General features: G+C 35.8%; 1 protein-coding gene across 5 annotated transcripts in view; it reads right to left on the bottom strand.

Moving 5' to 3' along the window:
- Positions 1–16,537, bottom strand: part of ArfGAP3 (ADP-ribosylation factor GTPase activating protein 3) — a 41,428-nt gene extending 24,891 nt beyond the window's left edge. For 3 of the 5 annotated variants that reach the window (XR_011222727.1, XM_045750814.2, XM_045750815.2), the window contains exons 1-8: positions 16,383–16,537; positions 12,662–12,853; positions 11,316–11,447; positions 10,531–10,644; positions 6,614–6,751; positions 4,027–4,176; positions 1,904–2,041; positions 1,347–1,477 (exon numbers count right to left, since the gene is read on the bottom strand). Coding sequence is in view for 4 of the 5 variants with exons in the window: in XM_045750814.2 (XP_045606770.1) it covers positions 1,347–1,477; positions 1,904–2,041; positions 4,027–4,176; positions 6,614–6,751; positions 10,531–10,644; positions 11,316–11,447; positions 12,662–12,853; positions 16,383–16,457 (1,070 nt within the window). In the remaining variant the exon portion in view is untranslated. The remainder of the gene's footprint in view (positions 1–1,346; positions 1,478–1,903; positions 2,042–4,026; positions 4,177–6,613; positions 6,752–10,530; positions 10,645–11,315; positions 11,448–12,661; positions 12,854–16,382) is intronic. The other 2 variants (XM_045750816.2, XM_069304583.1) reach the window with 1 other exon arrangement.
- Between the last annotated feature and the right edge of the window lie 2,129 nt (positions 16,538–18,666).

Consider the following 18,666-nt stretch of genomic DNA (forward strand, 5'->3'; position numbering starts at 1 on the left):
CATTACACGTGACACGTCTGTAGTGTGGAAAAACAAAATAAAAAAAATTATTTTTTAATTTGACATTGTTAATTAGCATCCAGGAAGCACAAAAATCAAGATAAAAAGTCTATATCTTTTGTGGTTTATCTAAAGCGGCCCTGGAGTACCAAGAGTTCTTTCGGTAGAAATGAGGCGAGGTGCCACCCGGGAATAATTGTCAATTTATATCTTGTTTTTTTGCTTTATTTATTTACTTTTTTCATATTAACAAATTGTATTGGTGTGTCAATGGTAGTGTTTATTATGTATAATTTCAAAACTATTCACACATACAGATGTGTATAAATATATGCACACCATCTATTTATTCATACTAATACACACAGATATATATGTTCATGAAACTAAATATTATAATTTATAATATTTATAGGCACACAGTTTGCCTATAAATATATACTATACACAGTAATCACTCATTTGCTGCTGTTAAAAGTTCAATAGCTCCTTGTATGGCCACCCTGCACATCTAGACACTGGATAGTGGTGTGCTAGACATGGGTCCTCATCTTCCTACTAAAGCCCTAAAGGAAAGTGACGAACTCTGGATAGATAGATTTTTTTTTTTTAAGTAGGGGACGATTACTGGAGGCCTGAGGAAGCAAATGCGAGCCCTGTATGTGTGTGGGAGTTTAACATTTCATGATAGGCCTAAAACAACCCTGGGTGTGTTGTGCACCAATGATGAAACCTTAGTTATGGTGCACAGTTTAAGGGTTAAAAACAGTAGAGGAAACCACTGAATGTACAGGATTTGGAAAAATTATTTCTCACTCAGAAAATCACACTAACTACATATATTGATGAGATTCTCAATTATTTCTTAGTTGACCGATAAATGAAGACTTTTACAACAAATGGAAACAAGTAAAATAAATTTTGAAAAATATCACATACAATTTCTTACATTCACAATACAAGGATTTTAGAAAATGGAAAAAAGTTTTCACTGGGGTAAACAGCTTGCCCAGGAACATCCCAGCCTGGCCTGCTTACAACCCCCCAATCCCAGTCACTTGTCCAAGACCCTTCCCTTCCATCTTCCTGAAGCATAACCACCTGTCCACAAAACCAATCTATGTGCACTCCTTCCTTCCCTAAAACCAGGCTACCAAGCCCAAAGCCCTACCTGCCCTCAATACCCCCACAACCCCTAACTCCAGCCTGCCAGCAACATCTCTCTTGCTGCCACCCCTTCCCTCCCCAAACCCATTCTAATTCTAACATCTTCCCCCCAAAACCCAGCCTGCCTGCAACATCTCCCCTCAAGCCTAACTTTGCTATGAGCACCTAACTCGGCTTACCTGCGAGCGCCAAGCCCCATTCCAAGACGTTCTGCCTGCTGGGCTTTTTTGGGATCAACTCTCTTCATTCTCTCTTCTTCTCGCTTGCCAGCCAAACTCATGTCTTCATAAGCACGTTCCAAATTCTGTAACTATAAATACGCAATTGTGTTTTGGTACAAAAGATCAATTGATAAATCATTTCTTTGGCACCATAACAAAAAGAAAAAATCAAAGCCCCAAAGAATAAAGAAATCTGCCATACCCATTAGGGAGTATGCACCTTGACTATAAATGGAGTCCAGTATTACCACAAAAGTCCAGTTAAAGCATCTCAAATGGTATTGAAGTTAAGCATTGAACAGTATCATGTATGACTATGCTCGACTATGTTCACCAACCTTTAAACCTAACCCTTAAGCTGCTCTAATTTCCATTTATATCCCCCCCCTCCCTCCCCATTTGATAACTAATTTTAGTCACGTACACCAGGACATTAGTACTTTCAGGTAGCTGTGTCATATAAGGATTAAGTGGCACAGATAGAGAGATAGAGAGAGACAGTATACAAGTCTTACTGAATGTTGCTGTTCTTCCTTGGACATTTCCTTAGCTTCCTGTTTGAGTTGATCATTACGGGCGGCTTCCTTTTCAATCACGCTAAAGTCTTTCTTCACTCTTTGTGCTCCGAGTCCTCCTGCTTTCTTTGCTCCTAACTGTGATAAATCAGGAATATATATTTAATCTTTATTACTAGAAATTGTTATAAGAACTTCTGTTGGCTTACATTACCAATGAAACTACATATGACAAAACAATACAAATTTATTATGGAAAAAATATAAAAAATAATAAAAAAAAAATTTGAAATATCTTTTTAGAGTTCTATGTAATGCTACAATTCATAGAATTTCAAAGTTTTCTAATTTTAAAATCAATATGCCCCAGCCGTCAAGCTGGCATAATAATTTTTTTTCTTGCACATTAATAAAAACCCGATTTGCTGTTAGGTTAAAAAGTACCTCGTTAGGTTAGTAAAAGTACTCAAGATAATGACAACCTCCAACTACCTACTTCACAACTGGCATGTAATTGCTGTCATTAAGTGTCAAACAGCACTGTGTAGCACCTCTCTGTTGACATCAATGTATAAAACCCACTTAAGTTTAATCAACTTTATACACAAATTTTTACCCAAAACCAATGCCCTGGCACTTATTTTAATTGATATAAATTTAATGGACTGCTATTAAATTTGCAGTGAAGATAATTAGCCTTACTACCCTAATTACGGATGATTTAGGACCATACTATTTAAAAATCATGTATAATTCAAGCTTTTCAATTGTTGCCAAGAAAACCTAACTGCCTATGTAAATAAATCCTCAATTTACCAATCATAATTCTTAAAATCAAGGATAGGTCTAAAAGATGAAAGAAAACTGAAAATGTATGTGCGTTTACAGTGCTTCAAATTCACGTCAGACTCATGAGTAAAGCGTGCATAAAGATTAATGATAATGACTGTGTGTACATCTGGGAATATCCAGCGCATAGGTTCGAATCCTCATCACAGCTCCTGTAGATGTTCTTATTGATCTATCATGATAAGGTGATTTCTCGGTGTAATGATAATGTTCTTGGTAAACTGCACAAGTAGCCTTGAAAATGCATCATTATCAATTACGATGGACCACACAAACACAGTTGTGCGCTTTAACCCCTCAGCTGCAGAACAAGTTTAAAAATTTTTTTAATAATAGAACAGAGAGCAAGTAATTTAAGTTTGTGAACCCTCTACTTAGTACAACAGCTTAATTTACCAACGTTGCTCAATGCATTTTAAACGAGTGATCATTTCTAATCCTACAGCCAAGAGGTCAATAAATAACACCAGTGCATTTCAAAGTATATGATATTCAAAAGCATGATCATTTTTACTACAAATTAACATGAAAGAACAGCAGTGGCCTACAAGCTTTAAGAATATGTAGTTAATAATGATCTCGGTCTTGCATATCGGTATGGCCCACCACACACACACACACACACCTCCCATTCCCACCACTACCTTTAGAGGTGATGTAGTAGATTCTACCTGTACACAGAAATGGGCAGGTTAAATTATACACACAGGGGTCATGCCCTAATACACTGTTAAGAAGTATCTTTATAAAATGAGATAGTCAAGAAAATTCTTTCAGCCAAATTAAGTTTTATGGGGAAGTAAAACACTAACATGAAGTAAATAATGAAAACCTAAAATAAATTTGAAAAGTTGATGTTTTGTAAAATATTTATTACAGGTCACAGTCAAAGGCAACATAATGAAATCTACTGTAAATTACCTTGTAGCAAATTTTAAAACAAATCCTTCAAGTCAATGGAGTCGTTTTAATGTCCGATCAGTGTTACCAAGTAAACAATTCCAGTGCTAGTGACAGCAAGGTATACAAAGCAGAGAAACTTTTAAATAAGACTAATTATGATATGTCTTTCTAAAAGTCTTTCCTATAAAAAAATTTTTTAGTGATATAGAAAATGTGTAAAGATGAGGTTTTCTATCAATAAAACCCCCAAAAAAGCAGGCAATTATATTGTATACCCAAATCACATTATCAAAGGAATACTGATCTAGAATAAATACTGCATGCATAACCTTATATTAATACTGTACTCAGATGACACTCTTCGTACTCACTTTATTAGGTCTTCGTTGACCTATTGTAGACTTTCTAGGTTCGTTAGCAAGCTTCTGCGCCTCAGTGGCAGACATGTTGAGAGCAACCTCAACGTTTGGAGCAGCTTCGTCTTCTGGCGACCCATTAGTCCCGTTACTTATGGCCTTACTCTGAGGAATAAACAACATAGTAAGCAGCAGCAGTGCCACACATGCTTTAAAATAAGGATCGTATTCAAATGAACGGTCAAGCTCCAATGCATGCTAATGAAACGAGATCTGCAACAGATTGATAACATATGAAGATGGAATGGAGTTCAAAATAATAATAAAAACAATCATTAAATAAAAAGGGATGACAGATGGAAGAAAAGATAGTAGCACAAGTAAATGTAATGAAGTTACTGCAACGGAATATCCCTCTCACTACGATACTTCTATTATAATCCTATAATTTTTTCAGCCCTTCCAATATGACCCCTATTCTTTAGTTAATATTGGGCAAAAGATCAAGAAAATTCTGCATTTTTTCCTACTTAAACCATTTTCATGACAATTTTATGCCCTTTCAAGTGATATTAATGTTAAAATAAATTTTCAGAAGGACAAAATGTGAACACATTTTTTAGTATGAAATACTGTATGATCCAAGTAACTCGATACAAAGCTATAAATGTTCCCAATACTGTATACTGAATATCAAATCCAAGAAGTAAGCAATCTCACCTAGTACAGTAATTTTATGAAGGTTAATTGCAAAATTAAAAACAATTCTGCCTATTTTACCATAAATTGGTTTGGGTCAAAATAATTGTTACATTTCTATTAAAAAAAAATGGCCATGTACATATTTACAAATTATTATAACAATCATGAGGGTGATCAAATTTTTAACCGAAACTAATTATTCTCGATATTTAACCTACATTGTGACTTTTTCTGCAATGCTGCTAAGCAGCTGTAGCTACCTGGTTACAGCCTACATAATGAGGGCCAAGATGTCTGGATGAACATTCTACGACGTTGAAACTATTGCCTTCATACTTTTTTTTCCAATTAGCCTATTTTGGAGCTTTTTTTTTTTTTTAAGCAATCATTAAGTGCAGTCTTTCTTTCTAGAATCTTCCCTTCAGGAGAGCGTGGGAAGGATTGTTTACTATGCATTGCCACCTGTTGGCAACTATGCAAATGTGAGCGCAAACATTACAACTTGCTTCATCCATTTGTTATTTGTTTCCACTTACAATTCAAATTCTTGTTGGCATATATATCTTTTTTATTACTTATTATTATATTCTAAGTTTTGCAGAACACTTTTGGCCTGGAAATACATTACAGTACTTGGGCTATTTTTTTCTATTAATAAAGATGCTGTATTTTCACAATCTAACACTTTTTTTATATGCAGCCAGAGTTAATATCGTTCGTTAGAAGTACTGCTTTTATTACACTCAAATCCACAAAATTCTTCAACTCACTACTCAAAATAAGTTGATACCAACTAAACACAGTGGAACAAATAATGGACCCTCAGAGTCCTCATACCACCGCAAGCAGCTCTATCTTAATTAAACCTTTGTCGTACTCTTAACCTTATTTCCGGCAATAAAATAAAATTTTAAAAGGGTCCCGGTAGTACGGTCGGGTTCATTCTTGACTCACAATCAAGAATTTCGGTTTCGATTCCCGGATGGAAGATAGAAATGGTTGGGCGCATTTCCTACAACCTAATGAGCCTGTTCACCTAGCAGTACGTAGCTACCCCTGGAGTCAGCTTGTGGGGTTGCATTCTGGATAAGATCAGTACAGTAATTCAAATTAAGGAGGGGGGGGGGGACCTCGATATAAGCCTAACGTGTATGAATCAACCCTAGCTGCTTGTCCCAACACAATGAATTAACTTCAAAAGTTCTGCAAAATTATTGATGCAATGTAAATGTTCAAAAAAGTTTTAAAGAAAAGTATTTGTATTAAACCTTACACTATGAAATGCTAGACAAACATTGTGTTACTGAAAAATCGTCATCACTTGCACAAATGCCCATCACATAAGTTGAATAGTACATGCTTAAAGCTAAATTGAGAATAAAACGACTAATACAGGAGATGCATACATAAAAACAAATGCAGGTAATAGATTGGTGTGGCAAACTCAAATTTAGCATTTAACTATATAAACAGTTAAAATAATTATAATAGTTATCCTATCATATGTAGTGTACACACACACACTGGCTAAATTCATCTAGTATGAGAGGCATTCCAATAACATTTAAGGAAAAAGAAATTGGATGAAGCATGGAAAAGATCTCTAACCACATCTTTCACATTAATTAATCAACAATAGGTTGCAGGGGGAGAATGCTTCTGGCTGCAAACTGAAAACAAGCAGAAACAAATCAGAAGCTGTGTTGGAATAATACATTTCCAAAATACACAAATAACTAATTCCATTTTTTTGACAGAACTTTATACAGAATAATGAAAAATATCACTGCACTACATCAACATAACCAAGTCTGAAAGTCTTCAAAAATTGTAATGTATGTGATTACCTTGGAGTAACCTATTAACAGCAAGAATGTACCAAAGCTGAAGTTTTCAGTACCTTAGCAGAAATAAACTCGGGCTTGGAATGCACGAAATCTGGGGAAGCAGGAGCAGCATTGTTGACGTGATCATCAAAGAAATCAACTTCCTTCTTTTCCTCTTGGACTATAGTTTCAGGCTGTCCATCAATATTAATCTGTGAAAGTTTTATGTAGTAAGATTAAGAGCCTTTTAATTTTTGACAAAACCAGGTATGTTTGGATCACAACCAATCAAGAGAGGTATCTCAGGGCCAGCATGTAATGGGATACAAACACTGGTATAATGAGTAATGGAGTACAGTACAATGGTGCTTTAATGAGTAGAGAATAATGACCCTAGGAGTTATAATTAGTGGTAGATGTTTGGAAGTGGTGTGGCATTGTGGATGCAGAAATATTTATTAATTTTGAAGACTTAATTAAGCCTTCTTATGGTTTTAAAACCCATTACATAATCTGCCACCAGGTAGTTACATGGCTTAATAAGGGCACAGTACAATCTGTGCTAGATGTCGTACGGCTATAGAGTACTGTACAGTACTTCAATTTTATGTAGAAATTATCAATAAATTCTCCCCAAATACCTACACACACACATATTGTACGTGTAAAGAATACGGTGTAACCATGAAGAGAAAAAAAAAAATGACTGGATATAGCAAAGAAACCTTTGCTTTATGATAATGTACGAGAGTTGTCTCACATCAATACTAATATAGGCTCTTCAGACATTTCACGAAAACTAAAAATATAAACCTGGGGAGCTACATTCTACAATGTCAATATTCGGTACAGCCACACTTTTTACTCCAATTTATGCCAAGTTTAATCAATACGACCGAGTGTTCAAAATATTAACTGGAAACTTCACAGAAGAAAAAATCCAAGAGCAGGAGTAAGAATGTATGAAAAAATACCAATTTCCTTATTTGATAAAGGATCACTGAAAATGCACAAATATTGTTAAAATCTTGGAGGATGATTCATGAAGCTGCGAAGAGCATAAGGTATGTACTAGAATGTTACCCAATAGACCAAAGATAATTTATACGAAAGCACATTATCATAATATATAAACAGTGTATTTTATATACAGTACTGTATATTAAAATTTCCTGTACAGTATACTAAAATTTCATAAAAAAACTTTTCTGATAAAATTCGCTAAGGAAAAATATTTGATTTCTTCTAAGAATATTTATTCAACCCATCCTCGTGTTTAGATACAGTAGTACTTTTTGCAACTGGACTATCATATACAGTATACATGTATATATATATATATATATATATATAGGGTATATTAACCCCTGCACTGCGTACCTGTTTTTAGCAAAAACTTTGTAGTACAATTGTTAAGGACATATTTTTGTTGTTTTTATAAATGTTCTGGTAAAGTCGACGTCAATATGTTTCCGAACTCAACTATTTTCATATCAAAACACAGACTGATGAAAACTATTAAAACACATTAAAATATAGCCTAATTATAAAATAAAAATGCACAACTCTCAAAACGACATTTGTTGTTTGGCGCAGTGCAGTGGTTATTGTAATGGAAAATTAGATAGTAGAATTTAGTACTATTCACTTTATAGTTAAAAAATTAAGCTAAAAAAAAAAACCAAATATTCCTAGGCATAGTACTGTATATACACATGTACAATCAAGCCTCGGATATCGTGTATTAGGCCTAGGATGGTTAGATTCGTTTTTATTAGCAACAAATACAAAACCTTTTCTAGTTTGTCCAAATTCAATAGTACCAAATTCTACTTTCTAACTGTCCATTCCATCAACATATGTACGATGGTCCTTATTGTTATTTATAAGTAGAACCTTGATTCAGCAAATCTCCGGCTGCATGTCTTTGCAGCAATTTTGCTGGGTGAATGGTAACTGTGTGCCTCCAATCACATTTTAAATGATTATCCATGGATGGGCACAAGATTACAGGAAATAGTTGGAGCCTTGGGAAAGCTATTGAGGATATTTATAACCAAATTCTACAGTTTGTTTCCATTTTTGGTTGGCTGGATTTTCATTCACTCGGGTATGGCCCTGCTACCTTGGGAAGATTATTTTGAGGCTAGGGACAAGAGAAATGAGCTAAAGGTGGTTAAATTTCTTTGCAGATATGTTCATTTAGTAGTTGTCTAGTATACAGTGACACCTCGGCTTACGAATGCCCCTCTTTACAAACTTTTCGGGGTACGAGCCCAATTTCTTCACAAAATCCGAATCGGGTTATACACTTTGCTTCGGGGGTAACGTAGCTTGTCGATACGCATATAGCCGACCTAGCGAGTGGTGGCACGGCGACCACGCCTCAGTTTACCAGTGCCTCCTGCCTAGTGACAATCGCGCCCGAATTCTTCGTAAAGAATTTCAGCGTTTTTCAGATTTTTGGGTATTTGAACATTAAATAAATTATTATATATCTCGCCATGGGTCCCAAGAAAGTCAGTGGTAAAGTTCAACCTAAGAAAATAGTTGTGAGTAGAGGCAGTAGAGGATGTCCCTTCCTCATTAAGAAAATGTGTGAAGTATGAGAAGAACTGCAAAGTTTTGTTGAAAAAACTCGCCTAGATAAAGCTGTAGCAGGCCATTGCATTGACCTTTTAAATGACAACGTGATGTCTCAATACAGGCAAGTGTTAAAATGTAGGGAAAAAACCAAGTGTCTTTAGACAGATTCTTATTAAAACAAGCGAGCCACAACCAGGTCCTAGTGGTACTCCTGCAAAACGTAGGAGAGAGTACTCCAGAGAAGTCATCAACGCCTGATGTTATAATGGAAGGGGGACTCCCCTTCTAAACATTAAACACCTTCTCTTCCCTCACCATCTTCCATATGCCAACAGGAGTCATCAATAAAAGTAAGCAATAACTTTTACATACTTTAATACTAACGATTTGGGTGAATTAGGTATAAAATTTACTTTGAAGTTAATATTTTTAGGAGTGTGGAACGGATTAATTAAATTTACATTATTTGTTATGGGAATATTCGCTTCGATTTATGAATTTGAGTTATGAACCGTCTCCGAGAATGGATTAAATTCGCAAGCTGAGGTACCACTGTAGATGTAAACAGTGGCAATAAATCTGCCAATTCAGTTGAAACCAGGAAGAAAATAGAGTGTTTTGGTTGCTAAAATTAGTAAATATAAGGAAGTCTTCACAATAACTACCTTGTAATAAAAATGATTGCACAAGACATTGGGTCTTCTAATAACCTAAACCAATAAAATTAATAAAATATTTAAAATAGGTTGAAATTAGCCCATAGGGCATGGGAAAGGCATTCTTAAGGTATATCATGTTGCAATGAATCCCTCACTGCAACAAATTGGTGTTATTCCCATATACTGTAGCTCCTTAAATCGAGGTTATACTGTACATTACTATCTAAATAGGAGGATGGGTTATGTTTATTTCAATATAAAATAGTGTATCTAGTTTCAATTTGTAAACTTACACATGATAAATCTATCATTTTTTAATGAAATTATGTGGGTTTCATTTAATACATCACGTATATTTACCGAGTAGAGTATTAAATTTTGACAAGTGCTTTTGTTAAAACTTAACAAGGATGGGGAACTGTACACAACTCTTCACAGGATACAATGTAACATTACAGCACAAGGTGGGAATTTGAAATCAGGAACTCTTAATATCACACTGTGAGCATCACAAAACCATATTACTGACTCATGCAGAGGGACTTTGCTTCATATTGCAGATACTTCCATTGTTACCATGACCGGTAAGTATTATTGGTTTGGGCATCTTATATAGGTATGGATAAACAAGGAAATCACAACAAATTTGGTCAAGTCAGTATTAGCATGATTCATAAATATGGCCTCTAAACCAAAGCAAAGACTGTGCCACACTCAAAACAGCATGAACTGTTCCCCCCTCTCACCACCATAGGCTCTAGCTGAGTGGTTGATGGCGATGCAGATATACTTGCAGGAGACCATGCGGCCAGGCCTACTGTGCTAGCCAGTTTATGGATTTGGTCGTGGTCTAGCTCCATCTTGGTATAGAAAAGAAACAGTCACAACTGCTACCTTTCAACAAAGTAGTCATGGAAATACTAAAAAGTATTGTATCTGCTGACTGTAAATTAAAAAGTGAACTACACATGCAAAATGCATTTCTTAATGAACAAAAATTAACATTTCTTATTGTGCCTACAATAGTTGGTATTTATAAACAACTTCTCTGAAATATTGATAGGTATTACTTGCAAATTAAGGTACTTACTGGTTGCAGGCCTTGTCTGCTTGGGGTCTTACAGCTGACCTTTATCTAATGCTTCCATTCCAAATATTTATAAAACAAATTCTGAACATTGCTGTACAACAGTATACTGTACATGTCAAAGCTCAAAATTGATTATATTATATAAGTTATTAAGTTAAGTCAACATTCTTAAGTAATAAGAGGGTAGAAACTTTTGATTATAATTTTAAACACTTATTTTTATCTTTTACCTAAATATTACTGTACATACAATTATAAATTCCAAATATTATTCAGTACAGTACATCTGATGGAGTACATTTTACTGTACTTATCTTAAGGTTGTGGCAGTCTACTTCTCAATTAATGCAACATTACTTTTCATTATTGGGATTATATTATGCCACATACAGAATAACCTGATAAATCATGTAATATGACACTGCAAACTGCTACACTTACCCGAGTCCCGTGGATCCTCATAGCTTGCTGGGCCATTTGAGAGAGCTTTTCACGATAAAGCTGCGCTGCCCGCGAGTTATACTTTTGCTGGGCATCTGTGGATGTGCAGTTATGCTGACGGAAGAATGTTGCCTGCCAGGATGATAAGTAAACATGAGGACATAATAAAAAATCATTAGATACAGCACAAGATAATTATCAGAAAGAAGCACTAATTCGGTATGAATATATATAGAGTGCTTGGAAGGGATACATGGACAACAGCCTGGGATAAGAAGGAGGGAAGAAATGGTGCCCTACCACGTGAATCATTGGCAGATCAAACGCCCAACTTGCAAGAAGCGAAGTCATCACTGTACCAACCAATCCAATAACAAACTTAGCAATATTCCACTTATATTTTAAATTAGTTTCTCATTCAAGTAGGTTTTGGTTTTTAAATATTTTTACTTCATTGCAAAGTGCCTGGCAAAAATCCCAAGCATATTAGTCACTTACCAAGTAAGTAATTATCAAAAGAAGTCACCATGCCAAGCCCCCCCCCTCCCCCCACTTACCAAAATACTTTATTTTAAAACACTTCCAATGCAATATGCATAACACATTTTTTGACTAGACATGAATTTCAACATTATGCAGAACTGGAATCACATGCTTCAAAAGTGAGCAATACCTAAAAGATTGTTTGGGTAGGCCATGATCACAAGTATCCTCAAGAATAATATAAAAAGGCATGATGCTCCACACTTTTTCTGATGTGCATGTCAATTTTTTGAAAATACGTGATTTGTTTTATGACGAGAATGTGCTAACTTTGAGAAAGTACTAAGCCAGTCTGACTACATAGCACTTGGAGGGTATATTTGGATAGTACAGCAGATATCTCTGATAGGACAGTGGGAAGGAAGGTTGACTAACCACTTTGACTGTCAAGGATTGAACACCCACCCATCAATAAACAAGGCTGATGTCCCAATCAGTATAAAATATTGCTTTAACCCCTTAGAAAAGTGATCATGAGTGGAAAGTGAGTGTGGCCTTGGCAATAGCATTTTTTCCAATTAGAAATAATTAAGAAAAATAAAGAACAAATTACAGTGGCAAAATTACCAAATGCTTAGATAAAGCAGGTTACAAATATACATGCTACTATATACAGTAACATACAGTATATATACTGTATATTAAGTTTGTGAGAGTATAAAACTGCATTCTGCCATACTTCAGCATACATTTAGTAATCTATTATCCTTACAATACAACTGATTGTTTGCCTAACTGCCTTAAATGATCTACTAGATGCATCTTATAACTATAAAAATTACTGCACAAGGAAAGTATCTTACAGCATTTGTGTTACCACCAAGCTGCATATTGCGAAGCTGTAGCCATGTCCAGTTTGTATCTAGCTGTGTTGACCTTACAAATGTCAAATGAACCCCTAGGCTGCGATGCACAGCCGAGCAGTCGATGCAGATGAAAACTCCATATGTCACCGAGGCCCAAGTTGGATTCTTGGAACTGCAGTCGAAACATACCTGTAAAAATATTAGGGCACAACATAAATCTGCTATTCAAATCAAATTATATCAAGTAAAATTTACTTATTTTGCAGTTTTTTGAAAATATGATACAGTACTGCACTTGTATGATAAAGGAGATTATTTTACTTAATTTAGCAGTATACAGTATTGTAGAGTTAGCCGCATTCCTAAATTTGCTACTCCTAAAATAATACTGTATTAGGTTTCTAAAACTATGGTAGTATTGAATGGCAGCCCATCCTCATAAAATGAAAGTACTTACAGGCACTATTTGGTTTAAAGTTCCAATATGTAATGATGGACCGCCAGAAAGCTTTTTGTATTATTGAATTTGGACAAACTGGAAACTCAAATTGCAGCATAAAAACTTAAACCTCTCATAGCAACTAGGTCTAATGCATGATATCTAACCTCTCATGACAATCCTAGGTCTAATACGTGCTGTCTTAGGCCTAATATAGTACATGCATGAGCCTTTATTGCTAGGCCCATGAATATTTAAGTTTAATTTTTCAGCTTTATTTTTTCAAGACCCTATAAAACAATAGTACAAAAAGTGATTTACTGGTGGTCTATCACTACGTACTGGAACAAACTGGAGGACGAGTCTATTCAGGAAAATTAAATGAATTAGCAGATTGAACAAATCTCCAATTGAGGGGACAAACATAGTACCCTTTATGCAAAAAACATTTCTAATATTTGGTCTCACTAACACAGGTAATGTTTCATCTTAACCTTTAATAATACAAGTCAATCATTTAAGATATGCTCAAATCTAAATTACACACACACTTATTAGCAACAAGGCAAGATGTAGTTGTCCTTATATCACCTTATAATGCTCAAAAATGTAGCTCAAGATGTGCTTCACTATTCCAGCCCTTTGTGTAAACAAGTAAACATGACTAACCATACTGCCTATCTAGGCTTAAATACAAAACCTAACCCCAACCCTGACTTAACCTATTGAAAGGAGGATTTTCTCTCCTCACTTATTACTCCTGCAGTGATGAAGCAACTTGTGTAAATCACGAACTTATGTAAATCAGTATATTGTACTTAAAATATCGACAACCATTCAGTATATTGTACAGTACACCCTTTCCTCGGTTTTGAAATTATTAGATGTACTGTAGTGTCTAAATATTCACAATTTAAGGAAACGCTAGTATAATCTTCACCTTAAAATACTGCGTTAATCAAAGTGGATCTGGTAACCCTTGAGAAAGCTATAAATTTTAAGAAAAGGCTGCTGCCAATGTGTTTTCCTCTTTCACTAATACCCAGTGTGGGATTGGTCTTTATATATATACACGTACACAACGCATGCACACCAATGACATCTAAGCTTTTAATGGGAAATTATTATGATTCAGTGAGGTACCATAAGGCCAGATCCGTGCTCACGTTTACCGTGTCATTCTCAGTACCAGCTTCATACCACACGGTTATACCAAACTGACTTTGGCCATGACACTTAATATATCAAGCAGACGATAGAGCTACACTCACTCCAACCACAAAGATTAATCCTACATTACAGTTGGAGCTGATACACTTTAAAGATAATAGGAGCCGTTTTCTGTGGGTCTATTGCAAACATACCTGGATAGTTACACAACCTGCATATCAGCTACATGCATCATTCAGTCCAGGACTATAGGTCACTACTACTTAGAACATCCATGTGAAGACAGTTCAACTTGTGCCACTTCACCACACACTGCCTGTTTCAAGTCCCTCTGACAAGTGGCTCAACATCTGCTACATGCAATCACCAATTATTGCCTATCTACCTTATAATATTCTTGCCTATCATAATTATGTGTGTATATGATGAGTCACAATAACGTGGTTAAGATATGATGACTAAACCACATGAAGGAAAATTAAAAAATGTCCGTTTTGATCCATCCTGGACCATTATCAAATCACGTGATGACTTGATAATTGATTCCTGTGGTTGCTGTATTGTGAACTAGATCGTGTTGTCAATCTAGTAACAATACAACTTGACAGGGTCCAAGACAGGCTGAAGCATTGCCATTTCTTCATTTACTGACATGTGGATTGGTCATCCTGTGTGTATACCTGTGAAACAGGTACTGTTCTAAAATTGCTTTGGACTTGTCCATATTATGTTGAATCTCTGGTGAGGTTAAAACTCTTCTGCCCAGAGCATGGTAAATTAGTTATTGATTTTCAAACAAAATGTGACCCTGTATGTTTCCCCACGGTTTCTGTATTGTGAACTAGATTGTATTGTCAAGTAATTTTAGATGGGTACATTGTTAAGGCATTAATTCCACCTGTATAACCTATTTTAACATAGCATTGCCATGACACTTGCATAATGTCAACTTTAGTTTTTCATACTATACATAGATACTGTAGCAATTTAATACATTAAATTTTAAGACCGTTTCTTAAAGCTCGAATAATATTTGCAATCTTAAGTGCTGAATGTAGAGAAAAAAATAGCAACAATGACAACTGTACAAATGTATGAATTACAATAATATATGCCAGTGCACATAAATCAAAACAATTGATTTTAAAAAGAGTCCTGAACATGTACTGTAACTAGAAAAAATGTAAGTAGGATTTTATTTGGCTTTTCAAAATGTATACAAGAGGAATAATTTACACAAATTACACTACAGAAGTAAATTCGCGAGTACCTATAAGCTTTAAAATGTTGGAATGATGAAAATATATTTAGTCTATGGCATGGTTCTTTTGTTTGCCTTGCTTTAAGAGTTCAGTGAATGAAGACAATGTCTTCCTCCACTGAACATTTTAAAACAATCATGAGCACTTTGATTAATTCAGGCCAAGACTAGTTAGTGTGTTTACGATTATTTTACCCCACGAAGAGAAGACAGCCCAAGACAATAGCACAATTGGAAACAATTAGTACCTATTCATAAATTTCAGCATTATGATCTTTGTGAAGGAAAACCATCTCTGTACCAAACACCTATAAACCATCACGTATCATCACAATTACCTGTCACTTCCCCAATCTCATAAACCAAAGTTTTACACAAACAACTCACCAAACACGCAACACCAGCTGTTTCACTATTTAATCACCACCCATTTTCTAAATTCATAAATTCTTCTCCATATCGATTAAACTTCACTGTAAGGACCAACGAGTAATATTTTTTGGTCTAAATAACACGTTAATGTACAGATTAGTGTTAAAGATACCTGATGTTGATTTAATAAAATCACTGGTTTCCCGGTTCTATAGTCTGTCACTGGTTCTCAAGAGCTCCAGCCTTCTCATGGATCCACGACATCATTCTCCTCATACATAAAGTCTCACCATCATAATGAGCCTCACAGCCAGGCCAACAGGTGTAATTCATTTTGCTCTGACTTGAAACACACAAGTCTTCCTTCGCACTACAAGACATCTATGCCGGGAAGGATAAGATAATAAACAAACAAAAAATTACCCAGAGACAAGACGCTACGAACAGAATGACAAGTCACGACGTGTAAAACTTACTTTATTTGTGGGTATTGCTCTGAGTCGCTTAAAGACAGACTCAATATCGCTCTTGGACGGTCCATTCTCTGCCATTTTGGTGTCAACTGACGTGTGTTTGTTTACGTCATCTGGTGGAGAGGCGGGTCGCCGCCAGGTGGCTCCCCCGCACGCCCGCCAACTTTCAAACACGCTAACTACTCGTGCCATTGTTGTTCAGTAAATAATAACCCTAGATGCAATTTGTTTTCACTGAACATTTCCTAAATGTCCTATTATCGCGTTTAAATCCTTTCCAGATTGAAAAGATACCCATGCACAAGAGAAGTCTGCATTATTAAACTGAATATTATCTGATGATACTTGGCTGACGTCCAAGTTTGAGGGTTTTTGAGAGGGTTTTTGGTATGTTAGCTTACTAATTATTATTTTATTTCATATTTGGTTAAAATAGACAACGTGTTTAAGCCTTAGTTTATATGGCAGAGTTCGTGTCAAACATTCTCTTAAAATATGAAAAATATATCTAGCTATAAATGTCCAAAAGTCTCTTAACTGACAGAACACAAAGCAGATTAACAGTGGTGTGTATTAAATGTATTAAGTTGTGTGATAGAAAATTATCTCATAATAAAAAAAATACACCATAATCATATTAAATATATGTAACAGAAATTCGCCAACCACGTTAGTTGGCAATATGCCCATGTAAACTAGGACTACCTTTGTGAAACCAATACCTTGGTTCCATCTTCTTTATTTGTGTAATTATATAGTTGCAGTACAGACTAAATACATCGCATGGTGGAGAGTGACATGTACTCCTGAAGGTTGCATGACCACATCAGTATGTGAGATGGCCAGCGTGAATATTAATATGGAGCTCACACAGAATGGCAAACAAATAACGACTTAGGGAGTCGGCCGTGTTGTCAAGGGACGAACGCACCAACCACCGGCAGTATCCGTGCACTCCAAGCCTCGCCCTATTGATGACTTTCTCGCCATCTCAACAAGTCGTAGGCCTTCTGCAGTTCTTGTGTTCTTATGTTGGCTGGGGTAGTATGTACTGGATAAATAAATAAATAAATAAATAAATAAATAAATAAATAAATGTACTGAATATGTTGTTTTGGTCCTGAAGATGGCTGAACGTACCTGAGTGTGAACTAACTGTTAGGTTTGGTTACTAGTCATGGTTGAGATGGTTTGATACCTAGCGCGTCGCCGATCTCTAATCTTCCATTGTCGTTGTATCTGGATTTTTCGGTGTTATTGGTTACGATATCTCTGGTGATTCAGTGAAAATTAGAATTTAGGACCTTCCCGAAACGCTATGCGTGCCAGTGACTTTATAAGAAAGTACGGTCTCTTGTATATATAAGTAAAATATAATGATCTGGTTGTGTATATAAATTATTTGTTCTTTGATGGAGCCTTGTTGTTAGTGCACTGTTAGGCACCTTGGAAGAGATGTTGTCATGCCTATATATTGAGATCGTTGGGGCTGACAGACCGCAAGTGGGCTTGTGAAGGCATTGATAACATTTGTCTCTTTAAATAAAGACATTTCCCTTGGTGTCGGGAGTGTTCTTCATGAGCAAGTTGGTGGTCTTCTTGCTCTTGTGGAAGAATGTCAACTGTGTCTTCCGGTTGGTATTGGTAGGATTCACGTTTCTATCATTAATGTCTTTCAGGATTCTTTCCTCCAGTTTGTGAGCCATGGAAAGAAGTTCCTGTAGAATAGTTCAATATAGCAGTGGGGCAAATACTGTAGTTTTGGCCGTTTCATCCATATTCGTTAGCTTATCCTTGCTCCACTGAGTTCCTCATCAACGTGCTTCTAACTGGAGCTGTGTGTGAGCAGGGATGACAGGCGTCGACAACACTTCGCTGGTACCTGTCAGGACGCTCACTACTAGCAAGGCACATCTCTATATTGGTAGTAGTGAGAAAGCCATGTATCATTTCTCTTAGAGACTGTTACATCAGGAAAGGCAGCTTACTTGATGTAAGCTGCCTTTCTTACATTAGGTAAGAAAGTTTCCTTCTCCATCTGGTAAGTGGAACTTATTATCAGGGATCTTCGCTCGAATGCATCCTTAAATTGTAGCAAGTGCTCAATATCAGGTACTTGCGGGAATATGTCGACAACTTACCTACAGTTTTATATGACGTCAGGCCATATAAAACCGTCAAATGAACTTTGAAGAGTTAATTTTTCAACTTCTTTCTCAAGTAAGAAGACTATTAGAAATATAGAGAAGAGTCCTGCTAAAATTATTTATCTAATTAACCCGTTCTG

Source organism: Procambarus clarkii, chromosome 52 (assembly GCF_040958095.1).
Source record: "Procambarus clarkii isolate CNS0578487 chromosome 52, FALCON_Pclarkii_2.0, whole genome shotgun sequence".
Classification (NCBI taxonomy): Eukaryota; Metazoa; Arthropoda; class Malacostraca; order Decapoda; family Cambaridae; genus Procambarus; species Procambarus clarkii.